The sequence below is a fragment of the Lacerta agilis genome, chromosome 8 (assembly GCF_009819535.1).
Source record: "Lacerta agilis isolate rLacAgi1 chromosome 8, rLacAgi1.pri, whole genome shotgun sequence".
Classification (NCBI taxonomy): domain Eukaryota; kingdom Metazoa; phylum Chordata; class Lepidosauria; order Squamata; family Lacertidae; genus Lacerta; species Lacerta agilis.
The window spans coordinates 22,628,525-22,650,063 of NC_046319.1; the positions used below are offsets into that span (position 1 = coordinate 22,628,525).

At 47.4% G+C, this 21,539-nt stretch overlaps 1 protein-coding gene across 4 annotated transcripts in view; it reads right to left on the reverse strand.

Moving 5' to 3' along the window:
• Positions 1–21,539, reverse strand: part of CAMTA1 (calmodulin binding transcription activator 1) — a 653,161-nt gene that overhangs the window by 184,808 nt on the left and 446,814 nt on the right. For all 4 annotated transcript variants that reach the window (XM_033156533.1, XM_033156534.1, XM_033156531.1 and 1 more), the window contains exon 5: positions 9,593–9,664. In XM_033156533.1, the coding sequence (XP_033012424.1) occupies positions 9,593–9,664 (72 nt within the window). The remainder of the gene's footprint in view (positions 1–9,592; positions 9,665–21,539) is intronic.

Consider the following 21,539-nt stretch of genomic DNA (forward strand, 5'->3'; position numbering starts at 1 on the left):
AAACAGGAGTTCACACTTAGGGCCTCTTTTATCACCCAGTAATGGTGCTTCTCTCCCAAGGTAGTGGTAAATTAACACATGCCATCTACAGCATGAATTTACACCCCTTTATATAAAAGGAACCCAACACCCCAGCCTCTGGAGGACCAGCTATCTCGGAATGCCTTCGGGCAAAGAAAACATCGCTGTGCCTCCCGGCACCATCGTGAGGAGAGGATTCTCCCTGCACAGCTCAAAGAAGCACGCTTATCCCTTCCTTCTCCGAGTTTCTCAGAGTGGCTGCTATGAAACACAGAGCCCTCTCCTGCCACAGGTTTGCCTTCGCAACAACTCTGCGAGGAGCATTGGGGTGAGAAACACCTGCAGCACCACGGACTGCCTGCTCCCTGCCTCAAGATGCCTGCACCGTCAAGGAATGAATGGGACAACAAGAGTGTTTTGGGTGCTAACTATGAACCCCAGTTTGATGTACCTATCACTCAATTTGTTTGTTTGTTTGTGTTGCAAAACACGGCGTTTGTGCTGCCAAACCCTGAAAAAAACACAACAACAGCAGAACTTTGCCACCAGTTTGGAAGGGGTCCCAAAAGAAGCAGAAGAAGATTGCTCTCGAAACATACAGGGGAAATTTTGCAGCAGCTCCTTGAGCAACTTCCAGAGGACCAGACGTGCTGGTCTGTTGCCACAAAAGCAGCAGCGACTTGTTAAAGACTAACAGATTTATTGTGGCAGAAACGTTTCATGGACCGGAGCCAGCTTTGTCGGGGGTGTGAAACGCTACCCTCCGCCAGCAAGCGCACACAGAGTTGTACTACCCAGTAGTCGTTCTGCTCAGAGTAAACACCTTGCGACGGGTCTTCTTTGAGGAGGTCTGACACTGGATGCAACTCAAGACGCACACAGGAAAAAATGGATATGAAGCGAAAGAGGGACAGGGGGCCCGTGACATTTCAGCGTGAAGCTCAAACGCACACAAGATGAACACGTTGCCCCTTCATGACAGCTGGCCACCAACCAGGACGGCTTTAAAAAAAGGATTAGACAAAAAAAAAAAAAAAACACCATGGCGTGTAAGGCTACCAATGGCCACTAGCTAAGATGGCTAAGCTCTGCCTCTGTAGTCAGAGGCAGTGATGCTTCTGAACACCAGTGTGTGGAGGCTACTGGAGGGGAGAGAGCTGCTGTGCATGGGTCCTGCCCACAGGCTTCCCATAGGCATCTGGGCAGCCACTGTGAGAACACGATGCTGGACTAGATGGGCCCCCTTTGGCCTGACCCAGCAGGCCAGACTTGTATCATACCCTCCAATATTTCTCCAATGAAAATAGGGATGTCCTATTCCATCATCATCATCATATTATTATTATTATTATTATTATTATTATCCCAACATCTATAAAAACACAATGAAACATTAAACATTAAAACACTTCCCTATAGCCTTCAGATATCTTCTAAAAGTTGTACAGCTACTTATCTCCGTGGCTTGGGGGTCGCCTAACTGCATACCCTCCAACATATTTCTGATGAAAATAGGGACGTCCTAAGGAAAAGGGGGACATTCTGGGATCAAATAAGAAATTGGGATGGCTTCTGTAAATCCAGGACTGTCCCTGGAAAACAGAGACACTTGGAGGGTGTGCTATTTTCTTATATACAGCACAATCTTCTCTGCTTTACCATGCTAATTTAAAAGCTCTCATGGGAAAGGAAACCAAGGTCTTGATTGAGTCCTAAATGAACAGAGCCTAACACTGGGTTTTTTTGGTTGTTGTTTTTTTAGAGCCTAACACTGATGAATTCTAAATAAATCTGCCCCTTTCTTTTTGAACCAGCACCTATAGGTTGTTATCTGACTAAATCCTACTCAGAGTCAACCCATTGAAATCAACAGATGTTAGCCGGGTCCATTTGTTTCCACGGGCCTACTCTGAGTAGGACCAACATTGGCTCCAACCCTATGCCATGCTGTAGAAGTAATGTATGGTTTGAGTTTAAGACTGGAGACCAGAGCCTACCAACACCCCACAAATCTGCTGTGCAGTCGGTAAAAAAATCGGCATCACAACAGTGAACTCGACAGCAGGATGATGCTTGGCAAATGGCAGCCAGCCCTGCGATCTCACAACAGCCAGATGTGTTTGAGCCTCCCAAGCTACTAATTCTCAACAGCAGAAGGGAAACACTCCATTCTGCCATTCAGCTGGGCCAAAACTGACAGCAAAGCCAACTCGCATTCCTGGCAGTATTAATCGCTGTAAATACAGGTCTGTTTTCCATTGCTAGAAGTCTGGTGCTGTCTAAACACTCTCTCTCCCTCTCTCTCTCTCTCTCTCTCTCTCTCTCACACACACACACACACACTTACTTGTGTTTCTCTACACACAGAGAGAAGCGCTTCACTTTGTCAAACAAGTCTCTTAGCGCAGAAGCCTTTCCAAGGGTTTGAAAAGGAACTGGCACAGATTGCATCCGAAGGAAAGACATTCCCTTTGCTGGTGAGGAGTGAGAGTCCTTCTAGAAAGCAGGGCTATTACTAAAATTTATTCTGCAGCCTGCAGTGGATCTCTTGGCACTACAGAATATGTGGAAGTACAAGAGGCAGCCTCATTAGAAGATGCTTCCTTCCAGCCTACCTACCGAGGTATAAATTAGGAGTGGTTCAAATCTCAGAGGTAAAGGCCAAGAAGCAATCTTCTCTGCTGGAAGAGTTGCGACCCAACAGCCAAGTGTTTTACCCTCCTAGCTAGACCCTGACCCCTTCCTCATCTTGAAGAAAGAAAGTGAAAACCCTGAGATGCAACACAGGGCACCCTAGCCCAGTATAAAAATCACCTGCGGATTCTTTCTCTCTGGGCTCAACTGCCTTTTATTAATTATTACTCTGTTCATCGCCAGCAGACATGGCACTTCCCAGAGAAAAAATAAAGAGGTCTGAGCTCCACAGAGCAAACCCTTTAAACACGGGCAAGAAAGGGGGACCGAGAGAGGGAGGGAAGGAAGGAAGGAAGGAAGGAAGGAAGGAAGGGTGGGTGGGTTACTTCCCAAGGATCCAAGAATGCTAAGAGACTACACAGATTTTCACTAAGGGATGCTGGCTGGGTCTGCCTGCCAACTATCCATGCATCCATCCGTAATTCTCTTCCCAAGAAACCTGAGGTTGAGCACAACAATCAAAAACATAAAACCATCAAGTTATTTAAGTATTAAAAAATAAAAAACTGAACAGTAAAGAGACCAAAGAGAGAGAGAGAGAGATTAAAACAACTCATATCTGTAGAAAGGTCAATTGGTTAGAGCCTGGTGCTGATAGTGCCAAGGTTGCAGGTTTGATTCCTGTAAGGGACAGCTGTGCATTCCTGCACTGCAGGGGGTTGGACTAGATGACCCTCAGAGCCCCTTCCAACTCTATAATGCTATGATTCTGTGAAATCACATTGCAGCAGTGATGCAACAAATACCTGCTGGCTCTGGGTATTTGGATTTCCACCTCAAAAGAATTAACTTGTGCCTCCCCTTTTAAAGCCATCTATCTTTGGGGCCATTGCCACACTTTGTGGCAGCAACTGTTCTCCTCGATGTGAACCACAGATCTGGAGGTGAGGTAGCACAATTATGTTTTTTCAAGAGTCTGTTGATGGAGGAAACTATTTAATGCCTATATTCTACCCAGAGCATGGAAGGTGTTATCAAGAAACACTGCCCTGATGAGATAACTTGCAAGGTTGGAGCGGAACGTCCAGGGAGGAATCCACACTCCATGCGCTTCTGAGTTTTCCATTCCCCACCTAAAGACATCTAAGTCCAGAACCAGATGATCAATGTTTGCTGATCAGATGCCTGGCTCTTTCTCTCTCCCTCTGTCTTCCAGGGGGGCTGGGAGAGTCGACCAATTCAGGCATTTTGTTTATCACCATTTGTCCTTTGAAAAGGCAAATCGTAGGGCTTAAAACATTAATCCGGAATGATTAATTGATTGCCTCATTAATACAGATTAAGCTGGGGGTTCTTAAATAGCAGTTTAATTGGTGCTCATCTTTTGTCAAAGAGGGTCCTGTTCTGATGGCATTGTCAAGCGCAATCTTTTGATTCCAACAGTAGGGCACTTAGGATGGCTCGAGAAACAAGAAATAGCTTCTTTTGTTGTTTCGCTCAGGGGAAAACCTACAATCTCCCTTAGCTTCTGATTTCAAATGTGATACCTTCTCGCTTTAGTGACATGTTTTTGTACAATGCTTTCAGAAATTTATGGGTGGCATTCACCTGATGGGCCCTGTCAGTAAGAGCCCCTGCGCATGGACTTTAGCTTGCAAAATGAGGCATGCCCCCCCACAATCCCACTGAATTGTCTTGGAGGGGTAACAAGGGAACCCCCAAAACAGCGCTGGTTGGGAATGGAGGAGGGATTGTTCCATTTGGCAAGCTGAAAAGCTTGCAAAGACGGAACATCTGTAGCAGCTCAATGTTGAATCTCAACCTTTGCCCCCTCCCCCTTTATAGATCCTTCTTTTTGTATGCATTTTTAACATGGAGAGGATTGCTTTGCAAACAATGGAGGAGAGCAGCTTCCAAAAGAGAAGTGGTCCGTGCATAGCTTCAGGAATTGCAGATGAGGAAGGTCTACACAGAAGCCAGGGCCCGACCCTACCTCACACTGGTGGAGTGAGCCAATCTGACGTTTTGATGTGCTGTAAACCGCTTTGAGATGTTTTGCTTAAAAATATATAAAGCAACCTAAAAAGGAAATGAACAACAACAAGAGCAACAGTAACAACAACACCACTCTATCATAGACATCCTCAGTGCCTTTGCAGCAAGACAGATGCCTGGCCTGACCCTCTCTCCAAGGGTGAACTGACATAAACTATCTGTCTACCAGCATTAAAAGTAAGTAGTTTCACAGAAGAGAGCCTTTGTGGGGCAGAAGCGGGAGGTAGTGTTGAAAGCAGGCACAGCACACACACACACACACCCCACATCAATGGAGAAATGAATGTTGAGTTGCATACAGGTCATCAAAGGTAAAAACAGGCTTGAGAATAGCTCTGGCTTTAGAGAGCAAAAGGAACAGCAACGCAAAAGAGGCACATGAATTTTTAAAGCTATTTTCTAATTTTAACAAGCTGTTGCCATGAACTAGGAACCCAGTTCTGGACAGAGAGTCGAACTGCCACTGCGTGTATAAATAGTTTGGCTGGCATCGCTCTTGCGTTGAGAAGGGAAAAAAAAGTCCTTAGGGAGCCTAAACACAGAAGAAGCTCAGGTCAGGACACCAAAAGCTGCGTGCAAACTCCACATGCAGGCTCACAGAGGTGTTTTTTCAGCACTGGAGTCTGTTTGCCCTCTTCGGGTGGGTGGCTTTGCAGACAGTCTGAATGTAGGCTGCGTTCCCCTGGACGGAGTGCCAACTGACCAGTAGCAACACTTAGCGCCGCGCCCAGGGGAAAGTTACCGGTAAATACTCAGCCTGCAGGGCCTTTCGGCCTCTTGCTCTCCGCACCGGCTGCCCTCCTCCCCACCAAACTGCAAGAGGATTTTCAGGTGGGGAGCTGACATCCGTGGGGATACCAAATTTCCAGCTTCAAAAAGTCAAAGTGGCACAGAACACCATGTTTGGAATGACGTATGGTCAGGAGCTGCCCGAGAATCACTTACACAGCCCTGAGCCCCAAATCCCTCCTTTGTCATGCTCTGATATAGAGGTATCAGCAAGGACTCTGATCATGGATGCTTCATTTGGCACTGCGAAGGCTTTCCATCTTCCTTATCCCAGCTTTCACCCTTGACGCGGAATGGATGCCTCATGGAGGTATCTGAAAGGGGGATTAGCCATCTCTGCCCACTGCCTCCCCACCCCGCTTTCTCTTTGCAAAGCTGTCTGACCTTGGGGAAGTGATCGAAGGATGCCCATTTCCGCCAGGAAGATGCTCACATGAATCACGCGCTTGCACTTCAGCGCAACAAAGGCACAACCCGTCCTTGTGGTTGATTAAGGCAATTTAGTTTCACGAGGCAAGAGCTGCTCATGGACGAGCTCACACCAGAAAAAAAAGGGGCTTTTGGTTGGCTCGCCCAAATCCCCATCAATTCTCCAGGCAAAGAAGAGATTCACTGAGGAGTTGATTATTCCCACCAAGGAAAAGATACATGGAATGGAGTCATGAGACAGGAGTAAGGAAAGAGCTAGAGGACCCTTCAAATTGCCATTTTCAACTGAGGCCAGAGCAATGACACTACAGGCATAATGTACAGTGGTACCTCGGTTTAAGAACAGCCCTGTTTAAGAACTATTTGGTTTACGAACTCCGCAAAACTGGAAGTAGTGTCCCGGTTTGAGAACTTTACCTCAGTCTAAGAACAGAATCTGAATGGTGGAAGGGCACCGGCGGTGGGAGGCCTCATTAGGGAAAGCACACCTTGGTTTAAGAATGGTTTCAATTTAAGAACGGACTTCCAGAACGGATTAAGTTTGTAAACCGAGGTACCACTGTATTTATTTTACTTTACTTATTTTCTTTACATGCCGCCTTTTTCTCCAAGGAACTCATCACGCTTGTCAAGCACTCCGAAGGATGTTGCATGCATGCCTTTATCAATCTTAACAACAACGCTGCCAGGAAATGACCCTCATTTTGCAACTGTGAGAGGAGGGCTGAAGCTGGCTAAGCAGCGGCTTCCTTAAGGCCAGCTGGACTCCGAGGTCAATAAAACAAAGTAAATTAAAAAAAAAAAAAAAACCTGTCCGTGGAAAACTGGGTGTCAGAGAGAAGAAGCCTACTCTAACATTCTCCCAGATTTTGATAGCTGGATAGCTCAGTTGGTTAGAGTATAGTACCGATAACACCAAGGTTGCAGGTTCGATCCCTCAGAGGGGCAGCTGCATATTCCTGCACTGCGAGGGGTTGGATGAGATAATCTTCAGGGTCCCATCCAACTCTATGATTCTATGATATCCTATCTTTCTGTGCCAAGAGAATATATGTTTGCAGGGGAACATTCAGCCTTGTAAGCCTTCCGTCTTTGAAGTGGTACAGTCCCGGACAGTTTTCCTACCTCATCCTGGCTATACCAAGTTAGCTGGTAGAGTCTGATACTGACCTGCTCAGCAGCCCCTCTCCCTGATGCAGACAAGGGTCAAGAGTTCCTTCATGCTGGGAAGAGTGCAGGCTGTAGCCTCTGTACCTGGGACTAGTGGTTGAGCTCTCTCCTCCTCACCCCCACTAATTCCATCAGGAGGCAGATCCCCAGCCCCACAGCAGTGACCAGAGGAGAACCAGGCAAAAAGCAGGATTTAAACCCTGCCATGCTGCCAGTGACATAAACTGGCATGCAACAGAATCTGCAAGGGTGTGTAACTGGAATTGTAAATAGCTGAGCCGGTTTCTGGATTTTCCGAGCCCAACAGTGAGTCCTTGCCAACCTTCAACCACCTCACACTCCCTTAAATTGTGACTTCTGCTTGGCTACAAATTCCTGGCTCTTTCACATCTCAAGCCTCAAAATGCCCAAGGGTTCCTGCTTGCCCCCCCCAAACTCCCAGGTCAGAAAGCAACAGCTGATCAGAGCAGGTTCAATGGCCTCCCTTCTCAGTTTTCTTTCTTAAATAAGCTTTTCCAGTAGCTGGGCTGGGGAAGGTCTTTGCTGGGCATCTGCCTGCTGACCTAGACAGTGCCTAGGGCCCTAGGCAGAACAAAGGCCTGATTGCTGAGGTACGAAGTCTGGCCTCTGGTCTCCCAAGGTTCCTCAGATGAGAAGGCCAAGACTCAACTGAAGTTCACTGAGGGAGGAAGTGAGAAGAAAATGGACCCTGGATTTCAGAGCTTTGGAAGAAGTCTTCTGTTCTTATGTCAGCCAAAAAAGGAAATGCTATCACTCTTAAGGGCTGACACATTTATTTCTCCATTGAATATAGCAGAGCTGGAAATGAATATTCTGTCTGGCCTGATGGCCCTTTGGACTATTCTGAAAGATGAAAGGAGAGTAAATAAGGAGGGAGGGGCAAAGAAAGCTGTCCTTCCCCCAACCCATTTTGCAGCCCTATGTTGGATCTTCTCCCTGTCACCCGCCAGTTTCCTCTGGACTGACACAGAATTTCACACAACCGTTAGAAGACAGTAGATCCCACTGATGGTCAAGGGACAGAAGGGTGGGACCATGAAGCCCATTTTCCTCAGGATTATGTCCTTTTAAAAATAAAAATAAATCGATCAAACTAAACACCGAGCCGCAAACCTTAACCTGCATCCCACGTGGAAATAATGTTCAAGTAGCTGATTTGTGGTTAGTAGACAGCAAGCAGTCCTCAAAACAACTGACGGGAGATCGACCGACCGATAGATAGAGGCTAGATACAAGCTTATTTTGCTGTGCTTTACAAAATGGAACAGGCTGTTGGCACCCCCTGCCTCACGCCACCTCTCTCTAAAAGCATCCTCAGGTCTCCTCACAAACTCGCATGGAAGCAACGGGAGACCCACAAACATTCCTACAGTGGCAGCACAATAAATCTTCCCCTTTACTCAGGATTGCACGTCCCATTTCAAACTGACACACAGGCCAGATTTATTTTTTAAGAGAGATGCCGAACTCTCGAGCTCACAATTTCTGCACCACTTGCAGCCCAGGGATTCACGGCGGAAGGGACGAGTGAGGAAAGCGCTTCCCCCACCCTGGACTCAGTCACAAATCATCTCCACGCAACGGCGAGGCCTGAAGCTTTGCCAGTAAGTAACGCAGACGTAACTGGGAAAAGAGGCAACAGCCATAAAACCCCTTCACCTGCAGGGCTCGACGGAGAAGGCTCCCAAGGCTCAGCTAGTTTTCACCAAGCCTACAACTGAACTTCATAGCACAGAAGGGCGCCTCAGCCTACCAGAATTGGATGGGTGCCAAGGGGGTCTGCAACTTGAGCCCCACCACCACTACTTGGCTCAGGCAGACTTACAAGGGGGTCTCGTCATAGGCCAGAGTGATCCAGCGAGCACCCCTTGGGCGATCACAAGTAACAAGGCTTTTCTGGTGAGGTTTGAGGTCTTGAATTGGCCGCCATTCACTTTCTCCTCCTTCTCGGCCTTGCATCCTTTCCGCCTCACCCACAACTTGACACCAAAGAAGACTGTTGACTTTGATGCCTCAGGTAAAGATACCACAAATAAAATTGCACTGCCCCCTCCTCCCAATTTCCTTCCTAATCCAGTCGCTGTTGTTCACTGATTCCCACCTCTGTTCAAGGCCAGCCAGTTTTCTTTCACTCTGCTGGTGCAATTGGTGCAAATTGTTCCATTTCAAAGCCACCACTCTTGATTCCTTAGACTGGCCTCGCAATGCCTCTGCAGTTGTCCCTTCAGCACACCACAAGAAACAGAAAACGCAGGTCTCCTCATCCAATCCCTTCTCACAAACAACAACAACAACGGAGTCCGCCAACAGGAATTCTTTCGAAATAGAAGCGGCCATTTCATTTCCAACCACGTAGCAAAGAAAACATCCGTGACAACATTTGTGCGATGGAAACCCTTCCCCAAACCAGAGGCAGATGGGATCCCTCCAGAATCCCTGCTTCTCACCATAAGATACAAAGGCCATGTCTTACCTGAAGAAGCCAGTAGCACCTTCTGTGGAAAGTGGGGATGATTGAAGAATGAACGTAGCAACCATACAGGCACTAAAGACGGGGAGAAAGAAGAGGGGAAAAAATCCAGAGTTATAAGAGGGAAACCATGAATCTGCATTGAGCACAGCAGCTCTAACCGCCCCCACTTCCATGGCTGCCTCTTGGCAAATGGAGCCTGGTGACTTTCTGCCTCTGAACCGAGACATAGATTTTTCCTGCAAAGCAGTGTGTGCATTTCTGGGGAGGGGGCATATAGGACAGAGTCCTCACTCAGGTGAAAGGTCACCAGCTCCCTCTCAGCTTTCCAAACATGCCTTCCTGGTGCACACTGGTTGCGCCAGCGAGGAGGAGGAAGGCACAGCCGGAGAGGCTCACAGATCTATGGGGCAGCATTATGTAAGCTTCCATTTCGGAAGGAGCCGCATTTGCTCCAAAATTGCATGGGAAGAAGAGAAGGGAAAAGGTGCCAAACTGATCTGGATTTCAAGTTATTACCACTGGAGCCCTTTTTTTAATACTGCCTCAGCAAGCAAGTTTAGCACCCTTCAGTGCCAAAGCATTTTAAAATATTAACGCTATTAAGAGCTATATGCACTGTAAATATTTTAAAACGAGCTGCTCTGTGTAAATATTAGCAGCACCCGGATGCCATAAAGCAGAGGATTAAGATAAAGCAGGTCTCGGATAAAGCAGAAACTTTTGCTTCCTGCCTCTCTGCTGCTGAAATAAATACCAAAACTAAATAAGTTATGAGATGCCACTTCTCCTTCTGAAGATATTAACTCCCCCACCCGAGTTATTTCTGGATTTCTTAAGGAGTTTTCCCAACGGCACAAAAAGCCGTTCAGGAATCATCCCGGGAGCTGGTGATAGCCAGAGGTCTCTTCCATCAGCTCTGGAGGGAGAGATTATTTGTATCTGTTTTTATGAGGGCTGAGTTCTTTGGATTCCTCTGAATATTTCTGCAGTCTGCAGGCTAGCACTGGATCTTTGGGACCCTCGAATACAAAAGGTGGCGGGTGTGCTTTCTGCAAGGTGGGTCTGAATTCACTTTGTCCTTTGTAGCTGGCTTAACTGATCACCGTGTACCACACATGTTCCCAACATGGTTCCCTCCATGTTTTATGGATTACAACTCCCATCCACCCCAGCCACGCTGGCTGGGGCTGATGGGGGTTGTAGTCCAAAATATCTGGCAAGTATCTGGTTAACAAAGGACAATGTACCCCATTACAGAAAGGCACCTCTTCAAGCACTGTCTAAGCACACAGAGGTGAATCACAAACATTTCACTGCACATCTCCTTCTGGCAACTCTTGCTGCCAAGCTGGTGACAAACTTACTGCTCTGTTTTCCTTTGGACCACATTAGTGAGGCCTAGAGGGGGTTTTGTCATCTGGGCAGCCCAGGACCCCCATACACAAAACCCAGGCTTACAGCTCGGGGAAGTCACCCCCTGCACGACATTCTATCTCGAGACAAATGGATGCCAACTACAACAGAATATATATCACTGGGTGGCATTCAGCTAAGTTTTGCTTACAGTAGACCTATAGAAATTAATGGACTTGATGTCCGCCATTTCAGCGGGTCAACTGTGAGTAAAGAAGAAGAGTTTGGATTTGATATCCCGCTTTATCACTACACGAAGGAGTCTCAAAGTGGCTAACATTCTCCTTTCCCTTCCTCCCCCACAACAGACACTCTGTGAGGTGAGTGGGGCTGAGAGACTTCAAAGAAGTGTGACTAGCCCAAGCAGCAGCTGCATGTGGAGAAGCGGAGACGTGAACCCGGTTCACCAGATTACAAGACTACCGCTCTTAACCACTACACCACACTGGCTCTCCAGAGTAAAGCTTACCTAAAGAATCATCCGTTATCTGCAACTTGCTTAGGTACACTTCAACTTGACCATCAAGTTGCTTTCTGCATCATCATCATCATCAACAACAACAACACCATCAATACCACATACCGGCAGCTCCCAGGGCAGATTACAACAATGGAAATTGCAAACAGTTAGAACAGATTACAACCACAGCAATGGGGTGGGCCTTGAAAACACACATCACAGGTACCAAAAGCCAGGATAAAGAGGTGCATCTTCAGCATACATTGGAAATTGCATAGTGAAGAAGCAAGGTGTGGGGAAGGAGTCCCAGATGCCTCCACAGAGAAGTCCCAACACTTCTGAGGGTGGCGAAACTACCAAGAGGGCCCTGAGAGGGTTTGTAGGGAAGGAGGCTGCATTTCAGGTATTTCATGCATCTGATGATAACATTCTCAACCCTGCTGCCTGTTTGGGACACATATCTGTGCCGCTGTACCTGTGGCCTTTCACACTGGCACAGAAAATCACGGATATCCATCATGCCCTGACTTTATTGTCAGCTACCAGCTGTCATGTCTTTGTGCGCTGCCTTGTCTCTATGCTACACCTTCCCGCTGCCATAGGTCTCTCCTGGAAATCACCCTGCAGTCACTAACCCTGTTTCTGGGTGATGTTCTCCTTCCCATTTATTTTCCCCTGATAGCAGCAGGCTCAGAATCCAACATGCAGAAACATCAGAGAGAGAGAGAGAGAGAGAGAGAAAGAAAGAAAGACAGAAAGAAAGAAAGAAAGAAAGAAAGAAAGAAAGAAGGGTTTGAAATGCTGGCACCTTTCTGCATAACAGGATTAAGTGAGAATGGGCAAGCACAGAGATGTATGCAACATACAGAACATACAAAGCATTATCAGAGATTGGATTTGGGATACTCACAAACCCTAACCTCAACAGTGGTTGTGCTTGCACAGAACACCCGCACAATGATGGTTGGCTTGCATGCTTCCTCTTCCCTACCTCTGCCACAAGGCAGAGTTCAGAAGCTTCCACTTCCATTTTTGACCTCATAATATTATTATTAATAATTTATTATTTGTACCACGCCCATCCGGCTGGGTTTCCCCAGCCACTCATGACATCTGAACACAAACAAACCGCAGCTAAACTTCACAATGGTTTGTTGAGACTAACCAACTTCAGTCTGAGGGTTACAAACCTGGTTTGTTTCAACAAAGGCTAACCACCGTTTAGAGTGTAATGCTAAACTGTGGTTCCTCGGAAATGGAAACAAGCTTCTTGACCTCCTTTGTGCCAGCTGTGGACCCAAGGGTCGCCCTTGCATGGCTTAGCATCATGTGGAAATACAGCTAGTGCCTTGAAGACCTATATCAAGAGGTGCAAGGGCCAGCATCGTCTCCTGACGCCACATGTTTGGCCAAGGAAGCGTCTGTGGGAGAAGTGTGTGCAGATCTCCATGAAGTGGAGGGCTTGAGGTTGGACCAGGACCCCAAAAGCTCCTGGAAGTGTACAGACTGCCGAGTATGTGAGCTGACACTGGAGATGACAGTGATTAAGAAGGAATCTGTGGCTCCAAGCCAGACCTTGGAGCACCACACCATCGTCAGAGTCTGCAGCAGAAGACGAAGGTTCTGTTGGGCTCTGCTGCTTGTTGGAGCAACTTTGTGCGTCCTTTGAGCTGTCCTTGGTCCTGGCTGGTTTTCACTGTGACCTGGCTATTTCTCAAGCCTGCACATCCCAAGTGTTATGCCACTTGCTCATACTTCTGGTTTCCACTGCCAGTGGATGGCTTCATGCTTCTTCCCACGGTTGCCTTGGTCTTGCCCAGCACCCCACAAACCATACCCCACCAGAACAGGATAAGAACCAAAAGCCTTAAACTCAATTGTTCATCCTCTCCTTGCCTTCATTTACAATCTTTGTGCCCATGCACACAGACCCATATCTTATCCTCGATGCTGCAATCTGAGCTATTTCATCCGCACATATTTGCCTCCACCAGTTCAGATGTATAATTCTTCAGCACCAAAGATCCTTTTTGCAATGTAAAATAAAAGAAGAAGTATATATTTAAAAAAACAAAAAGAGCATTTCCTGGCTTTACATCATTAGCTGGGACCATAACGGGATTAGTGGGAGGGGGGGAAATGTCAATTCAGGTGAGTCATTAAAAAGGACATGCTTTATCAGGGAGCACACTCAGAGGAAATGCCTCCTTTTGCCACCCAAGATAATCACTCACAAGGTTGGCTTGAATTAAGAAGGATTTTCAAGGCCGCCAGCTTCTGTCAAGGAGTTATTTTTATGAACACAAATGCCAGCGCTTAATAATATTTCCAAAACATGTCTAGGGGAAAAACATTGACACCCCCTGCTGAAAATAAGACTAAGAAGGGAGGGAGCAGATAATGTTAGCCAAAGGAAAGTGTAGCACGTTAATCCCACTATTGAAAGGAGGAAGGAAGTGAATTCAGCTTATCACATAGCAGGCAGAAGGGGGGGGGGACATTGCAGGTTTTCACCTGCAGGCTCTGAAACTGGTCAGACTAATAGTCTTGTACGTTATGTGGGACCTCAGAGCTACAAAGGAGAATGAGGGTGTGCAACACCAGCCCTTGGAGCATGCAGCATGCCTCTGGCAGCATGCCTCTGGGATGTCCAGGGCTAGAATAAATACTGGGAGCTGAGTGTCTTGATCTTCCTTGGTCAACACAGCAGTAACCCTTTGGCTGGTGCATAGCCAGCTCTAACCTTCCCTATAGTAGGGTTGCAGGTGGCACTGTGGTCTAAACCACTGAGCCTCTTGGGCTTGCCGATTGGAAGGTTGGCAGTTCGAATCCCCATGATGGGGTGAGCTCCCGTTGCTTAGTCCCAGCTCCTGCCAACCTAGCAGTTTGAAAGCACACCAAAAAGTGCAAGTAGATAAATAGGTAGTGCTCCAGCAGGAAGGTAAATGGTGTTTCCGTGCACTGCTCTGGTTTCGGTGTTCTGTTGCACCAGAAGTGGCTTAGTCATGCTGGCCACATGATCCGGAAAAACTGTCTGCGGACAAACGCCGGCTCCGTCAGCCTGTAAAGTGAGATGAGCGCCGCAACCCCAGAGTTGTCTGCGACTGGACTTAACTGTCAGGGGTCCTTTACCTTTAACCTTCCCTACAGAGCTCAAAATTCCTATAGAGCATGGTTAGCTCACCTCTAGCCTTCCAGATAATGTTGGTCTCCAACTCCCAATTCCCTTGACTGCTGGCCATGCTGTCTGGTGCAGATGGGAATTGCATCCATTCAGATGCTACCTGCCCTAGCTCCCACTTGTGGGTGTGGCGCTTGGACTCAATTATTGGCAAAAGCTTTATTCTAGAGTTCATTACAATATCCAAACATAGATCAGGTGACAAGGTGTTTGAGTCATGTGGTCGCAACAAAGCTCTAGGTGTCAGCTTTGTCCCAACACTTGGCATGCCCCCCAAGTGACCGTTTCGAAGAGCAGAGAGGGCACAGTCATTCCCCGGCCACAGGACTGGGCAAGCAACCCTTCTCTGCTCATGCTGGCACAAAGGGTGGTGCATCCTTGGAGATGGGAGGTGGCCTTGATGCTGTCTGTTCACTGTCTGACCGAGGCTCCAACACCTCCCTTCAGGTTGGGAGTGTCAGCTGGGCCAAGCCAAGTGACATCTGATGCTACCGAGGCAAGGATTTCTCCCAACAGCCTGCTCAGACTCTCCTCAGCATCCAGCTCAACACTGTCTAAGCTACTGGGCTTAGGTTCCACACTGCCACCCCATTCCACCTCTGCGTCTGACCTCCCTGGCCAAGATGTCTCCCTGTGACACATGGCCCAACCTCTGATGCAGAGAAGATACAGTCATGGATCCCAGGGAACTTGCACCGCCAACAGGCATCCCAGGCCTGAAGTTGGGCTGTGTGGTCCTTTGAGGTTTCCCTTTCTAGGATTCTTTGAAATGGGCGATGGGACCTGTGGTCCTTCTCCAGCTGTTGTTCAGCACCAACCTCAAGAAGCCAGCAATGTCAATGGTCAAGGATGATGGGAGTTGGGAGTCCAGCAATGTCTGAAGAGCCAATTCACAGAGGAACAGTCTATCAGTGGCTACAAGGCATGATGAAGGCTATGCTTTGCCAGCACAGTTGGAGGCAGTAATGCTCCTGAATACTGGTTGCTGGAAGTAGTGGGGCGGCTCTTGTATTCAGGTCCTGCTTGTGGGTTTCTCACAGGCATCTGGTTGGCTACTGTGAGGACAGGATGCTGTTCTGGGTGAGCCTCTTTTGGCCTGATCCAGCAAAAAGCTGTCCTTATGTTCTGACATTAGACCCCCTCTCCTCGGATTTTACGATGTTCATTTTGTCTATTCTTACAAATTATCCGGAGGAGCAATATTATGGGTTGTCTCAACTGGGCTCCTGCAAAGCTGTCGCCCGCATTCTGAGGCTGTGGCTAGTGCAAGTCGTAGATCAGACCAGCCGATTAAAATCCCATTTGTCTCCCGACTGAGAGCGAAGAGCATGGAACTCGTTAACCAAGAGAGAATTGCTCCAAAATTAATTTTAACTAAATGGATTCCAATCTGATTCTGCCTCAGGTGCAAGGAGGATGGAAAACGGCTGGGCATTGGGCTAATGGGGGGTGGTAGTGGTGGAACTGAGCTTTGTAGTAGACAAATGGCGCTCCATCCCTGAAGTTGCAGAAGTGGCTAGCAGGCAAAGGGCTCTCTCCGGGAGCCAAAAATCTCTGGATGGGGTTATGGCTTTGGATCCTTTTCCCCTACCACAGTCCAAAGCTAGCAAAAGACGCTTGCCCTATAAGCTTGCTCAAGAGTAGGGGGAGCTTGCAGGCTCCCTAAGGACTCCAGATACACCCTGCCTTCCAATGAAATGCGGGCAGCCCAGGCTGCTCTGCGCCTGGAACTTCCGAACAAACACTGTTGGAGGAGAAGGATGAGGACCAGCTGCAGAGGAAACAAATCTTAATAAATTCAATTGCTGGAATGAAGACGACATGAGTGAATACTGTAATAAAAATTAAATGCATTTCCAGATAAAAAGACATAAAAATAATGTTGAAGACATAAATTTGTGAAAAGGAAAATATATATCTATATATCTATATCTATAGTGGGTGGATGGCTTCCTTTTTTTGGAGGGGCAGGAAGCAGGGTTTCCAAGATTAATAATATATTAAAGGGCTATAAAGTGAAATAACAGCTAAAAAATTGATAACATGCTACAATTGGATTGAAGGAAACCAGGAAGCATATGTGGTGGTGATTTGGGGTTGGATTGGATTTAATTGGCAAGAGGCTCAAAGTGATGTTCTGGGGAAAGATGGGTTGGAAAGAGAGAGATACTCTATGGAAATGCCAACCCCAGAGGGTAGGAAGTGGAGTTTTTGTTTTAATGGAACTTTTGCCTCTAAACAGCTCCTAGGACATGAACTGGGGCATAACACGCTCAACAAGATGCTCTCAATTCTCACAGTCGGGTACAGCCATTAATGGTGTCTCCCCGGCCTGCTCCCATGGTGATAATGCACACTTCCTTCTCTCTTGTTGCAGGTGAGTCTCACTTGGATTCCCTGTTAACCTGCCGGCATCAGCAGCTTCCTCTGGGGACTTTGAAGGGCAAAGTCTGAACTAAGCCTGATCTTCCAGGTTGGAAGGCACAAAAGCTTCCTGGAGGAATTTCACTAGTTGTGGCTTCCTGCTTTCAACACACACCCCCCCTCCCAGCCCTCATGCTTTTTCGGTGCAGGCAAGCATTATGATCAGCGGAGCAGAGCAACTACCCTATGAGGAAAGGTTACAATGCTCGGTGCTTATTAGGAGGGGGGAGGCAAATGGCTGCTGTGCATAATGTTCTGCACAGTGTGGAGAAAGGGGAAAGAGACAAGTTTTCCTCCCTCTCTCATAATACTTATCATAGAATTGTAGAGTTGGAAGGGACCCCAAGGGCCATTTAGTCTGAACCCAGGCAATGCGGGGAATCACAGCTACAGAACCCCTGGCAGATGGCCATCCAACCTCTGCTTAAAAGCCTAGCGCAGGGGTCAGCAACCTTTTTCAGCTGTGGGCCGGTCCACCATCCCTCAGACCATGTGGTGGGCTAAACTATATTTTAGGGGGGAAAATGAACGAATTCCTATGCCCCACAAATAATCCAGAGATGCATTTTAAATAAAAGCACACATTCTACTCAGGATGGGTGACACCTGGCTTGAGAGCAGTACATGTGAAAAGGATCTAGGAGTCTTGGTAGACCACAAACTTGACATGAGTCAACAGTGTGATGCAGCAGCTAAAAAAGCCAATGCAATTCTGGGCTGCATCAATAGGAGTATAGCGTCTAGATCAAGGGAAGTATTAGTACCACTATATTCTGCTCTGGTCAGACCTCACCTGGAATACAGTGTCCAGTTCTGGGCACCACAGTTCAAGAAGGATACTGACAAGCTGGAACGTGTCCAGAAGAGGGCAACCAAAATGGTCAAAGGCCTGGAAACAATGCCTTATGACGAACGGCTTAGGGAGCTGGGTATGTTTAGCCTGGAGAAGAGAAGGTTAAGGGGTGATATGATAGCCATGTTCAAATATATCAAAGGATGTCATATAGAGGAGGGTGAAAGGTTGTTTTCTGCTGCTCCAGAGAAGCGGACACGGAGCAATGGATTCAAACTACAAGAAAGAAGATTCCACCTAAACATTAGGAAGAACTTCCTGACAGTGAGAGTTGTTTGGCAGTGGAATTTGCTACCAAGGAGTGTGGTGGAGTCTCCTTCTTTGGAGGTCTTTAAGCAGAGGCTTGACAGCCATCTGTCAGGAATGCTTTGATGGTGTTTCCTGCTTGGCAGGGGGTTGGACTGGATGGCCCTTGTGGTCTCTTCCAACACTATGATTCTATGATTCTATGTAAAAACACGCTGATTCTGGGACCGTCCGCAGGCCAGATTTAGAAGGTGATTGGGCTACACCTGGCCCACGGGCCTTAGGTTGCCTACCCCTGGACTAGAGTCTACCACCTTCCAAGGGAGTCCGCTCTACTGTCAAACTGCTCTTACCCTAAGAAAGTCTCTCCTAAGGTTTAATAATAATAATAATAATAATAATAATAATAATAATAATAATTTATTTATACCCCGTCCATCTGGCTGGGTTTCCCCAGCCACTCTGGGCAGCTTCCAACAGAACATTAAAATGCAATAATCTATTAAACATTAAAAGCCTCCCTAAACAGGGCTGCCTTCAGATGTTTAGAACTCAAGGACATCCAAGAAGACAAGCACTAGGCAACCACATGGACTGGATTGCATGGCTGAGTCTTCCCCACCCAACGGACTTTCCTGACACAACTACCAGAAATATCTACGTCAGAAAGCCGCGTGGGGATGCTGGTGAGATGTGCCACAGTGCAAAGGTATGCAAAGGTTGCCAGGTGATAGTGGTGGACAACTTTCCATTCTTGACTGAACATTGTACCGAAAACCAGAAAAGAGCCCCAACTTGTTTCCACCTGTTTTCAGCGACAAGTCAGGAAGGATGCCTTGAGTTTGTTCTCCTGCAATGGAAGTCATAGCTTTTAGCTGCGTTGCTTTTTATGACAGTCCCATTGATGCTAAACAAGTTGATTCTGATCAGTTTATCGCAATGGATTAATTATAGGGAGATGAAAGCCTTCCTCTGTTTACAGCAGGCGCTCTTGAAAAATCGGATTTCCAGCCCTTCCAAATGAATTGCTGAGGGCCCTCAGCATCACTGTCTTTGCATCGGGTGGACATCCAAAGGGTTCTTAGGAAGCATCTTCCAAGAGGTGGAAAGTATGACCCATTGGGAGGTTCACATAAGGAAATAGAGCCCTGCAGCTGAATCAGGGTTTTGGATGGCCACCTGTCACAGATTCTTTAGCTGAGATTCCTGCACCGTAGGGGGCTGGACTACATGATCCTTTGGGTTCCCTCCTAACGCTATAATTCTATGATTCTATGAACCCTAAAAGGCAGCAAGGGGAAGTGGGCGGAGGAATTTGAGACAGCAGGAAATGAACAATGCAAAGGCAAGCAGGATGTGTATTTTTGTGTTTGCCAACTGGTATAATAAAATGAAGTATAACATTATAGCATTCTATTGATTGCTACAATTAAGATGGCAAAAGCCCACCCCATTTTCACACTGGATTGCTAATGAACATTACCATCTCCTCAAATTGCTCAACAGAGTCTCCAGGTGAGATGGTGGTGGTGGAGGATTAGCATGAGCCTATGAAAAGATCCTGCTTCAGGGCAAACATAGGCAAAACCATTAAGCACAGACAATATAGGGCTAATTGGACCAGGAACCTGATTTCATGTAAGGCACAGCTTTCTGGGTTTCTAGGTTCCTGAGTTTAGAAGCATCCCCAATTGGGCAGTGGGGACAGAGACAAGGAAGAGAGGAGGAAGAGTAAGGGAATAATAGGTTTCTGCCGACAATGTTAGCTTGGGACCAAACAGGATCACCATTAAGCTGCAGAAGGTATCGGAATGTGGGCATTTCATGGGAAGCCAACGAGAATCTCTCAGGAGGTTGTGTACATCTCCATCACCTTCTACCTGAGCATGGGCACACCTGCATGTCTCCAAAGATGGCAGGATATGAACATAGGAAACTACCTTCTATTGAGTTGGATCCTTGGCCCATCTTACTCAGTGTTGTCCACAATGACTGACAGTGGCTCTCCAGGGTTTCAAGCACAGCCCTACCTGGAGATGCCAGGCATTGAACTTGGAATCTTCTGCATGCAGGCAGATGTTCTACAGCTGAGCTACAGTCTTCTCTTAGACTCTTTGACCTCCTTTGGCAGCTCGGGAGCCGCTACAGATCTGCCCTCCACCCAGCCCAGGCTCCTTCTTCCCTCCCCAACAAAGAAGGTCCTTCCTTCCCTTCAATCAATCCCCTGCGCACGCAGGAGCGGGGCAGGCACCCGGGCAGCCCTTCCTCTAATTAGAAAATCAATGCCTATTTGCTTGTGTGAAGCCTCCTGGCAAGGCTCCTGCTTACCATAATTTAATATTTCAATCAGCTCTCTCGCGCTCCCTTTTTGTTGACTTCTGTTTCACCAACGCCAGCAGAGTGGCCCAGCCCCTCTGCGATGGGGTGGAAATGCGTGCCGCTCCCTGAAGAGGATTTAATTATTCTCACAGTGGATTCCATCTCCGCTGGTCCCACGGCGCGTGCGTGTGCCAGCCTCCCTCCAGGGCAGACTCTCAAAGAGACCAACTTCAAAGGACGTTAAAGAGCCACCTCTGAGAACGGGGACGTGTCCGCCATGCACCGCACTCTCTTTTTGCACGTCCCTATTGGTGTGTGTGTGTGTGTCCATATTCTCCAGAGACACCTTCATTGCTTTATCTCAGACTGAGGCTGCAATATCCCAAGCATAAGTTATTTGGGAAGTCAAGGCTTAGAGAAATCCACAGAAAGTGCTGCAGAGTGTGATTCATGGTGCTTAAGAGATTCTATCCACCTCTTGATTCTCAGACCCCTCAAATGCAAACTTACAAATGCATTTCTTATAACATTCTCTGCCTTATCTGCCAGCAAGGGTATCCCCCATTGCCATCCCAGCTGTCAGTTTTAAGCAGAAGATCGACCTTAACAACAGATCAGTCTCTGCAAAGAACTTCTGTGCGGTTTTTTTGCCTAAGGATGGAGGCAGATCTGGGGAACAGCTGGGATTTTATATTTTAAAAGCTATTCAGCTCCTTCGGAAGGCAGTGGACTCTCCTTCGGTGGAGGTTTGTAACCTGCAGTTGGGTGGCCATCTGTCAGGGATTCTTCAGCTGTGATTCCTGCATTGCTGTGGGTTGGACTGGATGGCCCTTGAAGGTCCCTTCTAACTCTACAGTTAGATGATTCTGTGAAAAACGAAGGCTCGACCACAGTGTGTTTCTTCTTCCAATCAGTCTTAGGGGCAACCTGAAACCTGCATGTCCTTAGCGAAGGGCTTGGGTCCAGCTTGTGGGTTTCCCATTAGAAGCACTGGGTCAGCCATTGTGGGTACAGGAGGCCATTGTCTTGATCCAGCAGAGTCTGTCTATGT